The sequence below is a fragment of the Corvus cornix genome, chromosome 2 (assembly GCF_000738735.6).
Source record: "Corvus cornix cornix isolate S_Up_H32 chromosome 2, ASM73873v5, whole genome shotgun sequence".
Taxonomy (NCBI): domain Eukaryota; kingdom Metazoa; phylum Chordata; class Aves; order Passeriformes; family Corvidae; genus Corvus; species Corvus cornix.
In genome coordinates, this window is record NC_046333.1 from 48,676,082 (window position 1) to 48,698,111 (window position 22,030).

Below are 22,030 nucleotides of genomic sequence, written 5' to 3' on the forward strand. Positions count from 1 at the left end.
GAAGTCCAGAGAAAAATATTCAGTCAGAGCTTGCTAATCTTATGGTCTTGCTTCCAAATTGCACCATGAAATACTGGACAAGTCTAGACTGACATTCTGGATTCTGACATCTGAGTGTAAGATTTATATACAGGCTATGAATTGATAAAAGGAAAGATTCTATATAAGTTTTTGTTAGAATAAAAAAATAGCGTGTATATAGAGGAAATAATTAAATCATGCAGGATGCCAATATTTTTGAATCCTGGTATAGATTTGGGGGATATAATTATCTACGCAGTTCTTTTGCCCTCTTGTTAAGGTAAATATCCAAATGTTGGTGATCTACATTTAGGAAAGCCAAGGTGCAACATTGAGTGTCTGCATGTTACCATGTTGTGCAACACATCTGGATTGCAAAACTGTAGTCAGAGTGGCACAGCATTCTCTGTATCTCAGACACAGTAATAAAGACTGGTACCAAGCAATCCAGTATGGTTTAAGTAGCAGCCCTGAACCTCTTGTTCTGTTTTGCTTTATTGCTCATTTGCTTTGGGACTGACACAGTTCTGGCCATCGTCAGTGTCAGGAATGGGTACAGAAATTGCCTATTTTGGCAGTAGGGTTTGCAGAAGACCAGAGTTTTGCAGTGGTGAGACACAACATGCTCCAGCCCTTTTACTAATACAAGAGGAAGACGGGCTTCCTCCTGAATTTTGTCAGCAGCACCTGGGGGGAGGGAGGCCTGCGGACCTCCCCCCCATCCCCCGAGAAGGGTCACCTTTCAGACGTCCGCCTGTGGCTGCCATCGGCTCCCGGGTCCCGCCGCCAGCGCCATCGGCGCGGGACGGCGGAGGTGTGCGAGCGACGCGCCGGGGGAGGACCGGGGAAGGTGGCGTGCCTTGTGCCCCGGGGCGGGGCTGCCGTGCGCCTTGCCCGTGCATTGGGTCTAGATTCATACATAAATATAGCCGGGCTGGGCTCGCCACTGTCCTCTACCCCCCGCCCCCCAGCCCAGGAAGAGAAGGGGGAGAGAAACAAGAAGGGGGGGAAAAAATCCCGGTGAGGTCATTCCAATGAGAGCGCAGGAGGCGAGCGGACAAGGTCGACTTTCCCGGCGGAGGCGCAGCCCTTAGGGGCGCGGAGCCGCGCACCCACCGCCGGCCCGGCACCTTGGAGAGCTCCGCCGCGCCGGGGCCGCGCTCGGGGCCGCGCTCGGGGCCGCGCTCGGGGCCGCGCTCGGGGCCGGCGCGGCGCTGCCTGCGCGGGGCCCGGTGGCGCCGGGGCCGCCCCGCCGTCCCTCGGCAGCGCCCGCCGGCCGCGGATGCGCCGCTCCGCCCCGGCTGCCGGCGAAGGAAGAAAAGTTTGGGGGCGACTTAGGGCCGCGGGAGCGCCGGAGGAGGAGGAGGATGCGCGGTTTCCCCGGCTGATCGGGAAGGAAGGATGACCGAGGGAGGATGTGCACCAGCAGCCAGATCATCGGGAGCCTCCTGGTGCTCTCCGTGCTGGAGATAGGGTTAGGGGTGTCCAGCGTGGCCGTGGGGGCGGTCAGTTTCAGCCTGGTCCTCACAGAGCATAAACCTCAGCTGGGAGACTCTTCTCCGGTATGGAGCGGGGTGTGTGTACGTTAGCCATTTCACTCTCTCTTTAACTCTTTATGGTGATGATCAGACCGTGCGAAGGCATCCCCTCTTCCCTTCCCTTCCCTTCCCTCCCGCGAGTGCATGTTGCGCCGATGTCGCCGGGTCCATTTCCGATGTGCTTGGGGTACGGTCTGCGGAGTCGTGGGGAGAGGGGGAGGCACGGCGGGGACAGATGTATGTGTGTGTTGGGCGGGGGGAGACCCCTTCTTTCTCGCTCCTTTCCGTTTTTCAGTCTTGCTGTGAACAATTGAACTTTCTCTGAGCCCCTTGTCACACCCGGCAAAGCCCGATGCTTCGCGTGGAACCCGGGCCATAGCTTACAGTCTCTAAACTGTCTGTGAGTTTTGCTTTTTAAAAAGAACAACCCTGTCCGTGATGAGGAGACTGTCAAAAGGTGCTTTAAATTAATGTCAGGGGTATACCAGCTGAGTCCTGAGCTTTTGGAGGAAAAATAGAGGCATTGGGAAGGAAAAGGAGAATGATGTTCTCATGATCTGGGCACCCTGAGCTTCTTGTAAAATGAACAAAAAAATTAAAACCAAATAATGGGTTAATAGAAGTAGCACGTTCATATCACAGAGCATTTCTTGCTTCTCAAAAATGTTTCTTATTTTTCCAGTTTGAGATATGCATGTTTCTAGGAAGATTTTTCCTCCAAATGGTTGTTTATGTTTATGAAACAAAGAATAGGAAATACAGAGTTTTCAGTCTAAACATGAGTGGGCATTTTTGAAGTCCAAAGCTGGTTTTGGCCAGCTTGTATTACAGCAGTATTTCAAATAGGATTGTTTGCTTTGTTTCAGATAATATGATAAATGCAAAACACTCTTGGTTATTCACCAGCATAACCTCCTCTAATTTATAGATTCATCCAGCCAAAGTGCTTCATGTAATATTTGCACTGTCAATAATTATTAATTATTGACAACAGTGATAAATATTTTTGGCAGTATATAAACACACATATAATTCTGCACTGCAGAATAGGTAGGCAAGAAATGAAAGTGAAGACCAGCTCAGACAGGTAATGATATTACCAGGCCAACAGGTAATGATATTATCAAAATCACTTCAAAAAGGGAGGTTTCTGATCATGGTTGATGAAGAAAAAAATTACTTTAAACCATGTGTCTATCTGAAGATTTAATGGCAAAGGGCAATTTCCTGGGTTTCACTGAAGTCAAAGAGCTTTGATCAGTCAGTGAGATCAGTATTTTATGCAGTGATTGTATTTTGTGACAATGCTATCACAGCTGATATCATTTCATGACGATGCACATTTCCTGCATAACTGCCTCATTCATTTTTATGCTTTCTGTTACCCCAGAGTTTGTACTAGGCATAGATTAAGATTCTGTTATATTAGATGTTGGCTTCCAAGGACTTTATAATCGTAGTAAGAGACAGATACCGTATAAAAGGGGGTAAGCGAGTATGAAGAAACAACAAACCAAAACTGAGTGGTATAACAGGTGGTTGCATTAACACACCAGCAGTCTGGCTGCTTTCAAGCTGTTCATAGATAGAGTTTTAGAGAGGAATAAGACAGAGGACAATGAAGGGGTTTTGCAGATGTTTATAGGAAATTATTCTCATATGTGAGTGCAGAGGCATGGAAGGTAACCCAAAGGGACTTGTTTGCAAATGTAAAAAGTGGGCAAAGGATGCCCACAACCCGAGTCAGCAGAGGCTGGCATCAAGTGCTGGGAACTGAGCAAAAAACTGCAAGTTGAATAGGCAGAGAGAGGCCTCAAAGAAAATGCAAAGTGGAAGCAAGAAGCTTATGCTTCATGTAGCAGAGGAAATGAGAAATCAAAGTGACGTGCAGAGTGGGGTGACACGTTTCTAAAGGCTGACTTACTTTTCCTTGGACTGAAGATATGTTGTCTAAATTGTCACCATTATACCACTCTCTTTGTACTACTCCAGCAGGTAAAACTGCTAGGTTGCATTCTTCTGACTAAGGGACCAGCAGGTGAGGCAGGCCAAGAAAGAAGCCAGAGATTTACTGTTCTCCAGGGATGTTTAGGGCCATGGGTAACTAGTTTCAAATTTAAACACCTGGACAAAGGTTTATTTGGACAATCCTCAGGACTGTCCTGCTTCAGAAGTGGCATAAGCCGTCTTTCTGCTCACTGAATCTTACACTGAGCTCGTGTTGCCTCTATTAAAGGATATGTCTTGCATAAAATATGTTATTTTTTTCCAATTCACACTCTTGAGTCAGGGTTTTCCTTTGAGAAGTGAACACTAAGGAAAAGAAGGGGACATTAAAGGAAAAACTAATTCTTTGACATGTTAAGATACAAAACACTTAAGTTGAACAGCACCAGTCCTCCTGTTGCAATTTACTTGGAAATACACAGAAAACCTTTGACCCTGTTCTATCCTTTTATGTGGGTGGAACTCAGCAGAGACCGAAGTTCATAAGGAAGTAGATGAAGATAGCATCACCATGGAAACCTTAACCTGAATTCCTAAAATTTGGGCATCTAAAAAATCCTGCACATTCTATCTTCTATGCTTGCCTCCCTATGATGCTTTGCATTTGACAAACATTAGCTTTTCTATTAAAAGAGGTTTTCTTATTGTTCACTGCCTCCATTCAGACAGATGATTTACTAACATACCTAGTTTTAACCATGTGGATTCCATCCACAGGGTTGGACACAAGTGAAGTTAAGCATGGGCTGAAGTACCCTGATCATTGCATGCCATGCATTACGTATAAGCAAGCCAGGGAAAGTAGAGTGCACCAGAATGAAGAAATTGAAAGCCTAGGCAATGTCTGTATCAAAAAATGCATAAAAATGGGGAACAAAAGTTTCAAATCTGTTGTTCTCATTGGAGTTGAATTGGATTAAGGTAGTACAAATTGTTTAAAAAGTAGCCAAAAGAAAACAACTGAAGGTGTAACTGTCTTCTCAAATTATCTGGAGCATGTGGAGACAACTAACCAGTTTACATCATCACCAATCTGTTCTTTTTAAAATAGGCCATGGCTGTTAAATTGCAAAAAAATCCCAAAACCAAAACCAAACCCACAATAAAAACAGTCCCAAATACTCTAAAGTGCACACGTTGTTGATTTCTGAATTTTCTTTCTGTTTGTTACGTTTGTTTTGGGATAAACTATTCTACAGGCTATAATCAGTGTCTCCCAGATTTCCTTGTTTCCCAGAACGGAGGGATATTTCTGAAATCCACCATTCCAGTTCAGTTATATGACATACTATAGAAATAATTCAACCAATGAGAATGCTGAACCACTAACAATAACATAGTAAGAATGACAGCATCCATAGCAGAGGCTTTTGCACAAACAAAAAAAAAAAAATCAGTTGGTAGTCAACCAAAAAGTATTCACAGATATTTTTTTTAATGGTCACATACTTCCCCATCTATATTTAGAGCATAGTGGTTTCATCACCATCACTATGAGTAGTGAATAGATGTTCACACACACACATACATGTGTATGGGTCTAATCCTCATTTATTTTGCAGTGGTGAATAAATCCTTGTTGTAAATGAGTCTCCCTCACAGAGAGAGAGAATGAGAGACAAAACCCACATCTTTAGACAAATATGTCATCTATCTTCATATGCAGGAGAGATACCTGATGATTCACTTATGGCTATACCCCTCAAGAGTAATCATTTTCTCCCTTATAAAGGCAAATATCTGAATTTACTTGAGAGATATGCACTTTCTGTATGGTGGTCTGTTTGCTTGTCTGTAGATAGAGGCAGAACTATTGTTTCCATGATTTGGGATTTTATCACAGTGGAAGTCTGCTTGCTCATTAAAAATCTGCATTTGGCTACAGAAATTTGTTCCTAGTTGGCACTTGAAATATTTGATTTAAATTACTTTAATTTTTTATCCAAAATTTGAAGGAAAAGAACAAGTGTCAGTCTGTATGGACTTTCTCAGAGCAAGAAAACCTTTTTATACTGTTAAATCAATGTTGGTGGCCTGAAATTTTAAACCACTAAATTTTGCATCTAGATTTTACTGTTGCCAAGTTTCCTTTGGAAAGAACAGTCAAACTATTTTTTTTTTCAAAACAGCACTAAAAAAATCACATTATTGTTTAGCATGCAGACAAAATGCAGATGTGATCCTACTTTATTTTAACATATGCATTGCATTTTCATCAAACTGACCGTATTTCTGTCTGGCTCTCACTCGTGATGAAATTAATCACAGGACTTTCAGTGAGCTCAGTGGAAGCTGGAAAGAGTTCTGTACCTATAGATGGGGAAGGACATGCCAAGGGTGGAAGCTCCTTGCCTTGCATGGAGCCAGGACAATTCACTGAATTGAGCTAAAGTCTTTCAGTAGGTTTTCTTTGTCATTCAGAGACTCCAGAGGCACAAACCAACCTGGAAGATGGTCCATCTAGTTCCTGGGTTGTATTTAGAGGTTCTGTTGAATAGAGACTGACTTAAGCATATGCTTAAATGTTTTACTACGATAAGACTTTAGTTCACCTGCAGGGAATAATCTTTCATTTATTACTTTTTTGAGATGTAACCAGTCACACTCGAAACCAAATACTTGGTAGAAAACAAACAGAAAGCACTATTCTTATTTGTTATTCTGATAGTCTCTAAACAAACAAAAAGTAAATATTATTATTTTGTGCTGAGAATTTAAGTGTTTTTAGAGATGGGTGGAGGTTTTTCGAATCATGGACATTAGGTAAACTTTCAGATTCAGATTCAGAAACACACTTCTAAATTTCCTTGATTGTTTCTAAAAACCAATTCCCATTTTTAAAGCATCTCTGAAGGTCTGTAACAAGACGAGTGGAAACACTAATCACAGGGACTGGGATGGAGTTTTAACTGCTGGCATATGGCTTGAATCAGTGGGAAGTGTAGCAGCACCTGATCTGATAAGACCCAATAGCACACTGCCAGACAAGGTATTGGCTCAGATTAGACATGCTTTAACACCATGCCTCAGTTATAACAGAGCCTCCCCTCTCAGCATGACAGATTTGGTGGAACACAAGGTTGGGTTGTAGAAATGCTGTTGCGTCTTGTTCTGTGTCTGGATGACTTTCTGCCAGCTAGACATTCCTGTCCCCACAACCACTTGCATGGGACGTCATTAGAAGTTTCCATCCCCCTTTTGCAAAGATTATTGTGTTTCTCTGTGGAGGTAATGGGCAAACCTAGTACCTAAGCTTGATTTTCTGGCCTGTTGTAATTTTTATTTAGTTTGATGTCTTTGTTTTCATGAGTGGATTCTGTGCCCTTTATGCCTGCGCTAAGAAAATTTAGTCCTTGTTCTGAAATACTGCTTAGGAGAAGGATTACAATTAGAGATATCTCTTCTGCTTAGTTCATCCATTAGGGATTTCAGCTTTTTTCTCATTTGGATGGAGTTGAAACAACATTATTAAATAGAATCTTTCTTTCTTTACATTATTAAAATCAAATTCCTGATTTTTCTCCTGGAAGTCACATGGTTATGCAGCTTTAGTGTAAAACACAGATTTTTCTAGTTTACTACCTGACAAGGGTAGATAAAAGGGAACCTGTTAATTCTGTCTTGATGGTTTAGTCTTCCAAGTAGAGTGTCATTTGAATAGGTATGATACATTGAATAGATATGATGCATTTTCACTGTGTTATATTCCATTTTGGAATACCTTCCCTTCCTCTGTTTCATGAGATACATATGGATGACCCGGAATGGTGGAGGACTTTCCATAGAGTGTATACAGTTTAGCTGTCTTTTTTGTCATGAACAATGACTAGGGATCAAGGTGTCCTTATATTCAACAGGTTTTCTCTACTATTTTGTTCACCCTGTGTCCAGGAAATTTTTCTATGTGCCATTTTCATTTTTTCAAGGGAATTACACTCACCATTGCTTTTGCCTTTTCAAAACATAAGACAGAAAGGTTTCTTAGCTTCAAGATATAAAATAAAAATAGCTCCTTTTCTTCTGCATGGTGGAAAGAAACAAATCTTTGGCTTCCTGCAGATTAACTAAAACTGAATCTTTTTTTCAGACTGCCAGGGAGAAAGTACCCATTTTCCAGAAGAAAGTGAAAGAAGCCAAGTCTTTTGTTACAGAAAATATGAAATAGGGATGGACCCAAACCACAGAACTTGAATATAAATTGAGATTTTGGCCTTCGTACCAAAATTTATGGGGTTTTTGATCTGAGGTTTTGTTTCAAGGCAATATTCAATATAAAGTAAATTAAAGCAGTCTCAAAATAAACATTCCACTTTTCTGGGAGGTCTTTGGGGTTTTTGTTCAAAGTTCAACAGACAAAAGGAGAGGTTTTCCAATATGCATATAGAACATTAGCAGGTACCGCTGCAGTGTGAATGGCAAAACCTCCTCAGACAAACAGACACTACTGCATCACCTTGCAATCACACTGGTGCTGTCAGAGCGACTCTGACTTTGGTGGGTCCATGGTGAATCATTGCTGAAAGTGGGATTGAGGCACTTGGTTTCTAAGTAGCTTTTGTGCTTTTGTAGTATCTTTCTTTGGATTTTTTACCATTCACCCAAGAGGGGTTATGCCCCTGTCTATTACTTGATGATACAGTCTCATAAACTCATAGAATCACAGAATCATACAGTAAGGGTTGGAAGGGACTTTAAAGATCATCTAGTTTCAACTGTTTCTGCCATAGGCAGGGACACCTCCTACTAGACCTGGTTGCTTAAGGCTTGGAAGGGACCTTAAAGATCATCTAGTCCCAACTGTCCCTGCTATAGGCAGGGATCCCTCCTACTACTAGACCTGGTTGCTTAAGGCCTTGTATAACCTGGCCTTGAACATTGCGATGGTTGGGTCATCCAAAGCCTCTCTGGGCAACCTGTTCCAGTGCCTCATCACCCTCGCAGTAATGAATCTCTTCCTAACATCTAGTCTAAATTTCCCCTCTTCCAGTTACCTCATTACTCCTTGTCCTATAACTACAGTTCCTGATGAAGTCTCCCAGATACTGCAAGGTTGCTATGAGGTCTCCATGCAAACCCAATGATCCTTGTGGGTCCCTTCCAACTCAGAATATTCTGTCAATCTGTGAATCTCTGAACCTTCTCTTCTTCAGGCAGAACAGCCCAAACTTGCTCTGCCTGCCTTCTTAGGGGAGGTGCTCCTGCCCTCTTAACAACTTTTTGGCCCTGCTCTGGACTTGTGCCAACAGTTTCAATACATGACTTCTCTGCTAGTCTTGACACAAAGCATCATGTATGTATAGGAGGTGTGAATAAGTCTGCAACCAAAAGTAACCCTATAATCAATAGGGACTGAGTGTAATTGTTGATCTTGTAGGTTTTTAAGTGAGTCTTTGGGTCTTTTAGCATTTTATTATTTTTTTTTTCTTATGAATCATAATTAAAATGGAAGCCCAACTATGAGACATCTGTTTAAAAAAGTTCCAGCTGAAATTCCCTCTCTGGCTTCCAGGGCATTTTGTAGGGCTTATTAGCTTAGCTTATCCTTACTGAAATGTTTTAGCCTTATTCTCTGCATGAGCTGTGAACACTTCAACAACTGACCATTCTTTACAAGGAGCTTATCTTCAGTAATATATTCCTTTTCCACTCCTGATTTACTGTATTCTCAGTAGAAGTCCCTTTGTCTAACCTACCTCAAGACTGACATGGTTAGAAAATATAACTGTATTTAAAGAGTCCATGAGATTGGTTAGAAAAAATTGGTAAGGATAATCAATGATCAAGTAGAAAGGAGCAAGTCCTCACCATGACAGTATTAGTTAGTCAAGGGTAAACTGTAGTCCAGAGTAGCTCAACATTTACAAACCAAGTTTTACTGTTCTGACATATTGACATGAAGTCTTTCAGGATAGCCAAGAACAGAGAGAGTGTCAAGACAACAGAGCCTCTGATGGCTGTATTCCAGTTGGCAGTACTATAAAATAGAAGATTCTAAGTTAAAGACACTTTTCAATCTCATTTTTACTGCATCCTTTTTCTGGTACAAAGAGCTAGTGTAGCTTTTCCCATCCAGTTTTCACTACTGCTGATCACAACACTGAGACATCAAAAATTCTACAGGAAATTCCTATAGCACCACCAAAAAAAGAAAAAAATCGTCTCTATGCTATCAAAAAGCAGAGAACAGAGTTAACCACATAATGTCCCACTGAAATCTAGAAGTCTCCACATTGAGAAGCTTAGCTAAAGAAACTACATGAGCAGTGTTCCTGAGCCACAAGTATTACTAATACTCGCTTCATACAGCAGGTTTCCACTGTTTCCAGTGAATCAGCCTTAGAAGAAAGTGGTAAACTTGGTTCATAATATTCAAAGCTTTGCATGAGGTATAATTGCCTGACCCTGTGGCTCAAAGTCATCCATTGGTTTTAATTGCAAAATGCCTGCTGACATAAATAAATAACTATACTGGGTTTTGGGCAAGCCTTTTCTCTATTAATGCAATACATTGTCATATAAAAAACCCCTCAACCTACGTAACATTAATCCTTTGCTACTGCCCGAATGCTTTTCTTCCAAGGTTTTTAACATATTCAGGCACTTGAGTGCATTCGGTTTCACAACTTGTTTATCTCATAGCCATACAGATTATAAAACTTCAGCATGACCTCAAGATTAAACAGAAGAATGTGGAGGAAGCATGAATATCCAATTCCTCTGAGTCAGAATACAAAGAACTCTTTTAGTTCTTTAACTATGGAATATGTTATTCCTTGCCTATATGTATAAATACTGTAGATGTAAAGAGAGACAATACATACAGAGTATACATGTCACAATACAATATTATCATAAAATCATAGAATTTTTCAAGTTGGAAGGGACGCATAAAGATTGCCAAGTCCAACTCCATGCTCCTTGCAGGACTACCTAACACTAAACCTTACGACTAAGAGCAGCATCCACGAGTGCTCCTTGACCTCTGACAGACTTGGTGCCATGATCCCTTTCCTGGGGAGCCCATTCCAGTGACTGACCACCCTCTCAGCAAAGAACCTCTTTCTGATGAAACTTCACTCCATTTCCTTGTGCCCTATCATTGATCATCAAAGAGAGGAGATCAGCACCTCTCCCTCCACTGCCTCCCTTGAGGACTGTAGACTGTGTGGAGGTCACCCCTCAGCCTTCTCTTCTTCAAGCAGAACAAACCAAGTGACCTTAGCTGCTCCTTGTAAGTCTTGCCCTTGAGGCCTTTCACCAGCTTCGGCATCCTCCTCTGGACAAATTCCAATAGTTTCATGCTTTTCTTATACTGAGGCCTCCAACCCAGCACACAGCCCATTGAGGCCTCCAACCCAGCCCCCCTCATCATGGGGCTGCACCAGAGCAGAATAGAGCAGGACAATCACTTCCCTCGACCAGCTGGTGATGCTGTTCTTGATGTACCCCACGACATGGATGACCTTTTTTACTACTAGGGTACTGTTGATTCACATTCAGCTTGGCATCAAGCCAGACCCCAGATCGCTTTCCATGTGGCTGCTTTCCAATGTCTTGATCCCCAATACTTATGTATAACTAGGATTATGCTGTCCTAGGTGCAGAATACGGCACTTGCTCTTGTTAAATTTCATGTGGTTGGTGATTGCCCAGCTCTCAGGTCTATTCACATCTCTCTGTAAGGCCTCTCTACACTTAACAGAGCCCACGATATCTCCTAGTATAGTATATCCTAATGGATATCATTAGCAAACTTAATGTGTATTTAACTACTGCATCCAGATCTTTACTCCAGGTAGTCAGATACTTTAAATGGAATAGTCACCCCTTGTTTTGAGAAGGTGGTACCTTAGGGCTCATAGATTAGCTTCATTGACTCAAACTGGAGCAGAATTAAAGCATTCCTGAAAAAATGTGTGACCTCTTTCATACTCTTTCAGCTTTGAAGGTAAATTATCAAACCCACAGTTTTTTAAACTAGTTAACAAGTTAAAACTATCTATGATGGTATCTTCCAACACTAATTAATTTTTCTATATACAAAAATTTCCTTTCAATCCTATTCAATCACTACAGAGAGAAAATATATTATTAATCCAGTTTATCAAGTCTGACTGAATAGAACTTAATTACAAAGATGTCTTCAACAAATTTCATTTGCGGTTTCTGCATTTTGAGGAATACAAAACACTACATGTGAAAATCTGAAGCATGCCTTCAGTTGAAGGCAATCTGCAATGGCAGGACTGGGAGTGAAACCCCAAAACTTCACAGAAAGTCTGAGTGAACACTTATAAAGCAGAGGTGATGAGCTGAAATCTTCTTTGTGTGTGGGAAAGGTGCAGAGGGAGCATTGCCCCTGGTGATTTGTTTTGTTTTATTGTTATTTCAGTCAGTGGGTTCTAGTAGCAATTACCAGTTGTGTGTTCTGGTATGTCCTGAGCCATTCAGCACCATGGTCTACATGACCCAGCCCTCTCCGTAATCAGAGTAGTATTAAATTCACATCCCATGCTTAGTGTGAAGGTAAATAATATACAAAATTTATCCACATTCATTATGGGGAACTGATTTCATGGGTCTAACTCAGAGTAGAAGGATACCTCAAGGTTTATATTTATACACATGAACTGCTTTAGTTAGAGGGAGATAAACTATGAGTTAAAGCAACTCCTCAACTGAAATAGTGAAGTTCCAAAATTTTAGAGTGTGAATAACAAGTACCTGCAATATATTACACAGACCCTGAATGCTGTATGGAAACTCTCAGTTTTTTCGTTTGTTTGGGTTTTTTTAATTTCTTCTGTAACAGCCAGGTCTGTTTTGTGATTTAATTCCAAATCAGGGTCAAGCAGAGCCTTTTGCTAGAAATACCATCTCAAAGGAAAAAGGATGTGGAAAAATCCAGTTTTAAAACTATAAAATTACTTCCCAATAGGGATGTAGGGTTTGTTTTATTGAAATAAATAGCACAGATTTCTTAACAAAGGAGTTTATGAGGTATCAAGGAAATCTTTTGACAGTATTGCTAACACCTGGAGAAGGACTTATTGCTTTCATACAACTACTGTAGTTCCTACCATGACTGCTTCCTTGGGGACTATTCATTGTTTTCCTCGTTAAACTTTTCTGTAGGAGGAAAAAGACATCAGAGGACATCACTGGTCTTTGACAGAGGTCACTATTAAGCATTACCATCTATTTTTATCAGCTGGTAGACGTTTTTGTCCGGTTTTGTTAATTAATTTTTGCCTGATGCTTGATGCTGCAATTGGCAGATCAGTTTGTGTGATGGAATGACTTAAAAAAAAGTATAGATACCTTCACGCTATCTCTTGCAAATTCATCTATCAAGAGTTTGAAACAGATCTTTCTGCATGCCCAGAGTAGGCACACCAACAGATGTACTCATATTTACACCTGCACCCACAGACATGACTGAATTACATTCTTGCCCAGAGTTCCACTGTCCTGAAGAAAAAGATCCATATGTAATTCTTCAGTGGCTCAGATGGTAGGATCAGGGCATTAAGTCCCTATGCTATGCTTAGAAGTAGATGATTTGGATCACTGACTAGTACCTTGCTAAACTTTTCTGAGAGAAAAACAGTAAAAAGGCATTTTTATCCTTGCAACACGGGGGATTTTTTTCCACCTTGTTTACCTAAGCAGCTTAAAATTCAGATTTTCTTTCTTTTCTCATGAGTTATCATGGTCACTCTGACTTCTCATTCCAGTTTCTTATCAGATAAGAGTGTTTATGGTTGAGTTATAACCTCCTGAAACATAAGGTTTGTGGCAAAAATGCTGACAAATGTAACCATTGCCTAAACTGTGGTCACCACCACGGCAACACAGTGGGATTTGAACTTCATACCTTAAATGATGAAGTAATTGTTTGTTTTTTTTGTTTTTTGCAGTTCTTGCTTTGTGGCATATGTGGAATATTGTGCGCCAAAAAAAAATCTGGACTTGTTGTAAGTTTTTCCACTGCATCTATAACATAAAGTATTTGAAAGGCTTATTTATCTAATTTGAACTCTTTACTGTGGGCTTTCTGTATCCAAGTGTTTTTGATAAACAATTAGAAAAATTGCGAGTCAGCAATCCAGAAAAAGAAATCAGCACTTTGGAATAATCATAAAAACAAGGCAGTTCTGAAATGGCCCAAGAAGGTCATGCTATTTAAGCCATACATCCCTATTTATCCGTGTCTGGATAAACTTTGATGGGAAACCACTTCACATTTATGTGATTTATGCCAAGTCAATAAATGCTTCTCAGTAATGTCACTGGAATGTATCTTCTCTCCTTCAAAAACACAACACTGGGCTGCCATCTCAATAAGGCTGCTGACCAAGTTTGTTTCTAGATATCATAGCTGTTAAGTGTTTTAAGAAGTTTGTTTAGCAATCTGAAACACGTGTAAGTAAGTTTTAAAATGATGGAAGATGTCTCTTTGGATACAGTCATTTTCTGACTGTAGAAAAATGGTGTTATTACTCAACAAGTCACAGCAGAACTTTGCGTAAAAGACATGATCCTATTGTAAGTGATAATGCTAGTCCTAATTTGCCGTCAGCTTGATTATTCTGCCACATACAGATGGAAGTCACATAAAACCAGTATAAGTGTGATGGGAACCAAGAGTTCTCTCTGATTACTTTTTAATATCAATGAGTTTTCCTAAACCCTGTTAAAATGACAGTTCCATTTCTTACAATGTGTACCATAACCAGTTTCTAAAAGCCATCTGTTCCGGAGGTCTCATGGAATAGTCACTTGCCAATGGACTGCAATATACATCCTCAGTGCAACATTCCTGATGAAATTCTCATCCCAGTTGTGTACAGAAGTAGTCTGTAAGACTCTATAAGTTTTTGCCACCAGAGTAGATAAGTACATATACAAGGCTGTATCGAGAAACATCAAAAGCCCATCTAGATCATCATCTGACAGGGCAGCAGTATCAAGGGAAGTGAATAAGACAATCATTTAGCACTGTCCCCATAATAAGGTCTTTTGCTTCTGAGTCATTTGTGATTAAAGCACATCCTGAACCAGCATAACATCTTTGCAGTTAAAAGCAATAGGAGGTCCTTAAATATTTCTCATTGATTTCAGCCTGTTTCACAGCCTTCTAAAATTCCCAGGAACATTTTAGTCAAGTTAAAATCAAGCAAACCAACCAACCATATAGTCACCGAACTGACCTTCTGTAAAGCAGCATCACAGATTTCTTTGTTGTTTCTTTTGCTTCTTTGACCAGCACATTCACCTTGAACACTTTCAAAAACCCCGCAAAAGCTGCAGAAAACCTCCAATCTGCTGTCTGACTGAATAAATTATAATTGAGCAGGAGGCAGAGTCAGATGGCACACAAAGCAAGAGAGATTCACTACAAATACATGAGGCATTCACTCCTGAGGCAGGAGTGATAAACTGCACAATAGAAAATTACGACACATTCTGTCATGTTACTGTTCTGCATGAACAGCTGGAAATCACATTTGTGTCCTAGCAGTCCTTCCATTGAATAGGTTTTAGGTTTACCTACTCATTTTACCCAACTTGTCCTTACATGCAACATCAATCTTAACTCTTGTATACCAGAAGGTAATGTATTCCCTGGGAGCAATGTGGGAGATAAGAGAGTTAAATAAGTGTCTGTGCAGTGTTTTGCAGTCAATGATGCTATCAAAGAATTGAACAATGGTTAGTCTCATATTTTATAAGCATGAATCCATCTCTGAAAAATATCGCTGTGACATAACCTCTCTTGTCTCTCCTGACAGATGATACTTTTTTCTGCCTGTTGCATCTGTGGACTAATAGGAGGAATCCTAAATTTTCAATTTCTTCGTGCTCTGACAAAGAAGTCATCTGCTCTCTATTCTTTGCATCTTGCCTCCATGTCCCTTGCATGCATTGGAATTGGTGGTTGCACCCTTTCTTCATGGCTCACTTGTCGGCTAGCCAGCTATGAACAAAGGCGAATGTTCTCAGAAAGGGAACATTCATTGCATCACTCCCATGAAATGGCAGAAAAAGTGAGTTGTGTGTCCTCCCTTATTTGTTCTGCTTCTCCTGAAATGTTACTGTATGTGTTAACGTTTACAATTGGCAAGAGATGTGTTCAGTTTTCAGTTTTATATGAGAAAGAGCTTCTGGAAAATGAAATGCTGCCATTCTGTGTAAGCTTTATTATGTTGCATTATATGGAGCTATTTTTAGGTACTGTATATTTGCAGTACATCCATTTCAATGAAGTACATCCATTTTCAACATAATTCCATTGTATAGCTATTCAGGGGCTTAGCTGCTAAATATAGCACCTCATAAATAATTGGAAGCCTTATTAATATGGATTATCATGTATTTTACTGTGAAAAAAAGCACAGAAAGCTTTCTGTAACCACATCATTGCATGCTTCCAGGATTTAATCAATTTCTTCCTCTCCCAAGTACTCAGCATATAAATTTGGTTATTTAAACAGAAAAGCCACAGTTCACAAACCTAGATGATTTAACCTAAGCATCTAAGGGCATATTTAGACACCTAAATGAAACTGGTCTCATTTGCAGCAGCACTGAGCATTTACTTCCGTTCTGTATTAACAGGAAGCCTACCAAGGTGTGTAGGAACATATTTAGGTGCTTGAAACTGAAGCTCCCAAAACTGAGCACATAGGATCAAAACAATTGATTGAATGGAATTCTTGAGATCACTTCCTTGACTTAACCATCTGAATAATATTTGAGGAGTTAAGTGTTCGCTGTAACCCTGTGCTTTGCATTTGGACTCAGTATCTATCCAATGCCTTTCATTTGATAAATGAGCAGAAAAAAGAACAGAAGTCAAGTGGACTGTCCACCTAAACCTTCACATGCAAGTTTTCATGACTGTTAAGTTCAAGAGTCTGTTGTCTACTGAAACCTCTGAGGAGCAGAGCAAGGATTAATTTGCTCAGACTGTAGAATGGTTTTTAGATTCCATGACAAAATATGATATAGCAGTTAAAATGACTCGTCACTATTCTTTGGTTTCTTAACTGAGATGAGACTCCAAGTAGAAAAATACACTGAATTAATCTTAGATGTTTGAAACATGTTTTAAAAAGAGGATGTTTGAAACATTTTAAAAAGATGATGATTTAAACATGTTTTAAAAAGTTCAATAGTAGAGGTTACAACAGCAACATAAAGCAGGGTGATAAAATCAACAGAAGAGATACATTTCTCCATCTCATTTTAAAATGAAGAAGAATTCTGATGAGCTATTAGGCAAGTATGATGGTCTTGCTGATGGAAGGCTAGATCTTGGCTTTCAGAGAGATTCTTGCCTCAACAAGGATAAAGATGGGAGAAAAGAAGAGAGGGAAAGGAAGAAGAAATGGCTTGGAAAGAAAAACCTTTCAAAATAAAAAAAAACCTGCCAACCCAATCAGTTTGGGGTGAAGATGACCATGTGTAGCAGTAGTTCATTGCCTACCTTCCTGGCCTGTTGACCTACTGAGCTTTTTGACACTGAGCAGCAAGGACTGCCAGGTGTCCATGTATCTTGGGCTATGATGCATGTGCAGAGCTACCCTATTGCACACGCTCAGTGGATGTGGGATGTGCCCCATCGATGGCAGACTTCCCACGTGTCTGCTGTAGGGTCAAGTATCCACGTACACTTGGCCTCACTTGGGACTTCTTAGACCCACAGAGTGCCTGCTGATGGCAGGGCTGAGTACACTAGCTCACAGCATGTCCCTAAAAATAATGAAGTCTACTTAAAACTTACATTAAATTAGACCCTAATTTAGAAAATAGCTTGAAAGTGTTTTATATATAAGACTATATTGTATATTTATACTGATATACAGTAATATAGACATGTACTGCATGTGCATTTGTTTGTGCTATATTTATTGTATAATTGTTATATTTATATTAGAGATTGAGGGGTATTGAAATAACCGACCTGCCCAGCTGTCCGGTGATTCCCCCGACACCAGAGTTACCTCCAAGGTACGCTGAACACTAGGGAGCTACCATGTTGTTATGTCACTTCAGGAAGGGCCACCTCTACGAGGAAGTCATAGTTTCAGCTAATCAAAGTTGGCTGATGCTGTGATGTCACTCTGAGGCAGGAATGGTGCTTCCAGGTAGTGACATAACTCTACGTGGTGAATGCTGCAATCTGGAAGTAAGTTGAGTATTTAAAATAATCACCCTAGTTATAGGCATCCAAATACTCTTATTTGGATGTAGCCACCATTGATTCACTCTGCTTCTAATCTCTGTGCTCCTTCATTCCCTGAATTCAGCAACTTTTTTTTTTAATTATTTTTTTTAAATAGAAATATTGGGGAAAATAAATGGGTTTTGATATATTTCTGAAATTATGATGATATTTTAATAGCTGATGTCTGCGGATGATTCAAGTGATGAAGCTGACAAAAGGAAACTCATGAGTAGCCTTCTGACAGATCATTACTATCAAAATATGGTTGACTGATAGCTGCTATTAAATGGCTTTGGTATTCTTGGTCCCTTTCCCAGCTGACATGTACCTTCAGTGTAGATCCAAAAAAGGCTTTAGGCACCCACAAATAAGGATATTACAGTGCCTTGTTTCAGAACAGACAACCCCAAACTGGGATCCGTAGTCCAGTGTTAGGCATGCATGTTCCTCTTCAATCTGTAAGAAGAATAAGGCATAATACCAAAACATCCAACACCATCATCTGCAAATGGAGACCTGGGTGGTAGAAAATACTCAAAATTAGTTTCACGCCTGATTTTCTCTGAAGCTTATGCTTGATTCAGGAGTATTAATTGGCAAGGCTACTTGGTTTGATGACCCTCAGCTTACACTGTAGAGAAGAATATAACGTCCCTTCTTTCAAAAACTGTGGAGGGAATGATTAAGTCCTGTGATTTACTTTAAAATGTAGCTGGGAACACCTGAGAAAGGAGGCATCAGTGCTTTTTAACTTTATGTTACTCTGAGTTCTGGTCTCTGCTTGCCAAATATTGTGGATTAAAATAAGAGAGAGACAGAGTAAGACTAGTAATAAAGACCAGGTTGTATAATTTTCTTCTCTTTACCATGAATCTCAGCTACTATGCTATGGAGTCGGGCTCTTTCTTTCTGTCTTTTTCTCTCTCTCTCTGTCTAGCCCAATGAATCTTGCTTCACTTTTTTTACAGAAGCTTCTGCAGGAAGGGAGACAAACAAATCCCTTTTATTCCACATTTTCTCCAAGTGTACCTAGGAGGAAGAAGAGATGAATTTAATCTTTCCATGCAGAGAAGAGCCTCTGGTCATCATGCAACTATTTTAGAACTAGTCCAACACTGGCACCTCCACCTCATCTACCAGAATTTTAGAAATACCCCAAGCTGCATTTTTACCTGTACCCATTCCTCTTGCCATAGCTGAATGTTCTCTTGTCATTGGACATAAGCAGCAGATCACTTATTTCTGCATCCAGATTCAATTAGGTATGACACAGGCCTGGGACTGCTCAGAATAAGTTAGTTCTGACCATAAACTCAGTGTGGCTTTGCAGCCTTGAAGATCAGGGAACTGTTTAATTAATGTAGCCATGTCTATGCTTAGACAGCTGCTAAGGGGGTATTGTTTGGATTTCAATTTGAGAATTAGAAAATCTATCTCCGAATAAATCTTGGTTTAGGTGCTTTATGATTCTGACTCATGAGCCGGTCAGCTTACTCTGGGATGACTCACCTGCCACTGGAGAAGCAATCCCCAAACTGCTAAAAAGTGTAGACTGGCATATTAAGGGAAAACTAAAATCAGTCCCATCCCAAGGGAAAACAAACAGTTAAAAACCTTAGATCCTGTTTGGATGTAGATCTACTTCCCAAATGTCTATTTCAGCAAGCATTGAATGGCATCTGTTTGTAGCATGTCAGCACAGAGGTTTGAATGGCAACAGAGACTTCACCATTTCGTTCTTTTGTAGATCAGCACACAAGCTTGAGTTGATGCGATTCAAAGGACAACATCACAAACTTGTACAGATGCCGTCAATGCTGTATGTGTGGTCTGAGTGTAATGTCCAACTCAATCACTATCAATGAGTCTATCAGCTTTCAAATGTACTTAATTTATGTAGGAAGAAATCTAATTTTTTTTTATCATGAGATTTATTAAGCTAAATAAAAATGTAAAGTGTTTCTGAATGTTTGAAATTCAGAGTTTGTTCAAATTTCATCACAACCTTAGATAACTGAATTTTGAACACCTTACAGTAATTCTAATTTTAATTAATGTTTTCTATTCTTGTTCTAGGAAATGACAGACAACCTAAGCAATGGTGGCCCACATCTGATTTATAATGGAGGTGTATATTAAGAAATTTTTAAAAGTTCCATGGAAGGAAGTGGTTTTAGAATTTTCTTCAGAAAAAAAAATAGACTCCAAGAAATTAAAAAATGAAACTATCTTAGCTTTTATGGCTCAAATGTCACAACTGCAGACCAGCACAGTTGCAATTCCCTTTTAGAACCATGTTCAAAATTTGTCTCCTAAACATTTTGCGGATATACAATATTTATTCACTTCCTGGCTACTCTCAGTTTTTTGTCTGAATAATCTTTCTGAATTGTGATAGTATTTGAAATAGACTTCTCAAGACTCTTATTCTCATGAAGACTCGAAAATCAGAAAAAAATTAAACTGAACTGCGTTTAGCCCACTCAAAGGAGAAGGCAGAGGAAGAATGGCTCAGGGGAATCTTTTTCTCCTCTTCACTTAGCAGCATCTGGTGTAATACAATGGCTTCAGATCATGGCATGGTACAGCAACACATCTGCACAGTCCCTCTCCTCACATTTTGAATGCATCCTGCCTCAGTTTTCTCAGTAGATCATATCAAAAGAGAGTGCAAACTCCTCTTCCAAAAAGCTCCTATTTCACATCCAGAGTGTAAATGAACAGTGTGCTGAAAACAACACCAATGTCTTTGTTTTGAAAGACAGAATGCTCTAAGAATGCCATAAATCAAAACCTCAATAATGCCTTGTTGTAAAGAAATTGTAAATATTTCCAATTTGTGAATGAAGTATATTTCGTAATTTGTTCATAAAAGATGACAAATAAAATGAAATCTAAACCAGAGATTTAAGAGAGATTTTTGGGTTTTTTTGTTGTTAGAAAGATCTCGCAAAGCTGAACTGTCATGCTTGCAGTTTAGCACAATATATTGAAAAGTTTCCAAAACAGTGAATCAAGCTCAGAAAGGAGAAAAATGAAGGCTGAACAGAATCATGGTCAAGGTCAGAAGTTACTGGCAATTCTCCACACCCACAATAAAGTTTGCAGGTATGTTAAGGTAGTAGCTTTAACTGACCCCAAACTTTATTGTAGAACCTAGTGGTTTGTATAGCCGTGAAAAATGGAAGGTATGATCTGTAAAAGAACAATTACAGCATAATATTAATATAAAATATTCGTATAAAATCACTCATATGTTACATAGTGAGTCTATGACTTTGCAGTATTGCCCAGCACAGCAACATAAGTTTCAGATGTGAGCATCAATGATGACTGGCAGCATTTGGTAATTCATACCCATATTCCCAGACAGGAATGAATAGAACCTTACTACTGTTCAAACCACGCCCTAAAAACCGCTATAAATTACATTAAATTGTTTTGTGAATCTATATGGTACAAAATAATCTTTAAATCACCTGTCTTAGAATTTCTGAATTCCATAAGGGAGTTTCCTATCTAATTACAACATGGGGAATATCTTCTCTGCAATTTAAGTCTCTCACTTAAACTCCATGCTAATTAGTTGGATGGCTAAGCTTATGAGTCAAAAAACGGTCCACCTTATAAGGCTTCTCTTCACTTACTTACTGTCCCAAAGAGTTTTTGGATTTCCTCAAAGGCCCTGATATACTAGTATTTATTACATACCTTAGAAATTGCTAATGACACTGTTCAGGTTCATAAAGAATACAGATACTGTCATAGCAAAACAGCTAGATGTTAAGGTATCTCTGCTCAAGGAGGTGCTCCCCTTCCCAGGCACTGCCAGTCTTTAACCTGTCTCCTTCACTACATTACAGATTGTTTCTGCTCTTTACAGGTGGCATTGTCCCTTCAGTTTGATACTCCTCTTCCTTTGCAGCAGGAAGCATGAGATATATCTGTCCCCAGTACATGCCCCTTATGGGAGCATTTTTGCTGCAGCTCTGGACACAACCTGCCAAGGCAGGACCACGGTATAAATGGGTGCAGAGATTCACATATGTTGAAAAATGCACATTGAACATACAGCCTGAGGAGGTGGTTCTGTAACATTCCTTTCCTCACTGTCTCAGCAAAAAACATGTAAAAGGGCCTTATCAAATAAAATCAAGAGTAAATTAAAAAATTACTCAGAAATCCACCTTGGAACTACCTGGCTGAGGTTCATCACTACCTCCATAGCACA

The 22,030-nt window shown here is 39.8% G+C and overlaps 1 protein-coding gene across 6 annotated transcripts; it reads left to right on the plus strand.

Annotated features, from left to right (window-relative positions):
* Positions 1 to 1,220: 1,220 nt before the first annotated feature.
* Positions 1,221 to 20,705, plus strand: TMEM196 (transmembrane protein 196). 6 transcript variants are annotated; one of them, XM_010399060.3, is made up of 5 exons: positions 1,226 to 1,583; positions 13,487 to 13,543; positions 15,362 to 15,616; positions 17,509 to 17,582; positions 19,876 to 20,705. In XM_010399060.3, exons 1-5 carry the CDS (start codon positions 1,437 to 1,439, stop codon positions 19,880 to 19,882), a joined length of 540 nt encoding a protein of 179 aa, XP_010397362.1. In that variant the 5' UTR covers positions 1,226 to 1,436; the 3' UTR covers positions 19,883 to 20,705. The 6 variants fall into 6 exon arrangements, with proteins under 6 accessions (XP_010397363.1, XP_010397362.1, XP_010397359.1 ...); XM_010399057.3 differs by having other exon boundaries at positions 1,232 to 1,601; XM_010399058.3 differs by having other exon boundaries at positions 1,265 to 1,595.
* The last annotated feature ends 1,325 nt before the right edge of the window (positions 20,706 to 22,030 follow it).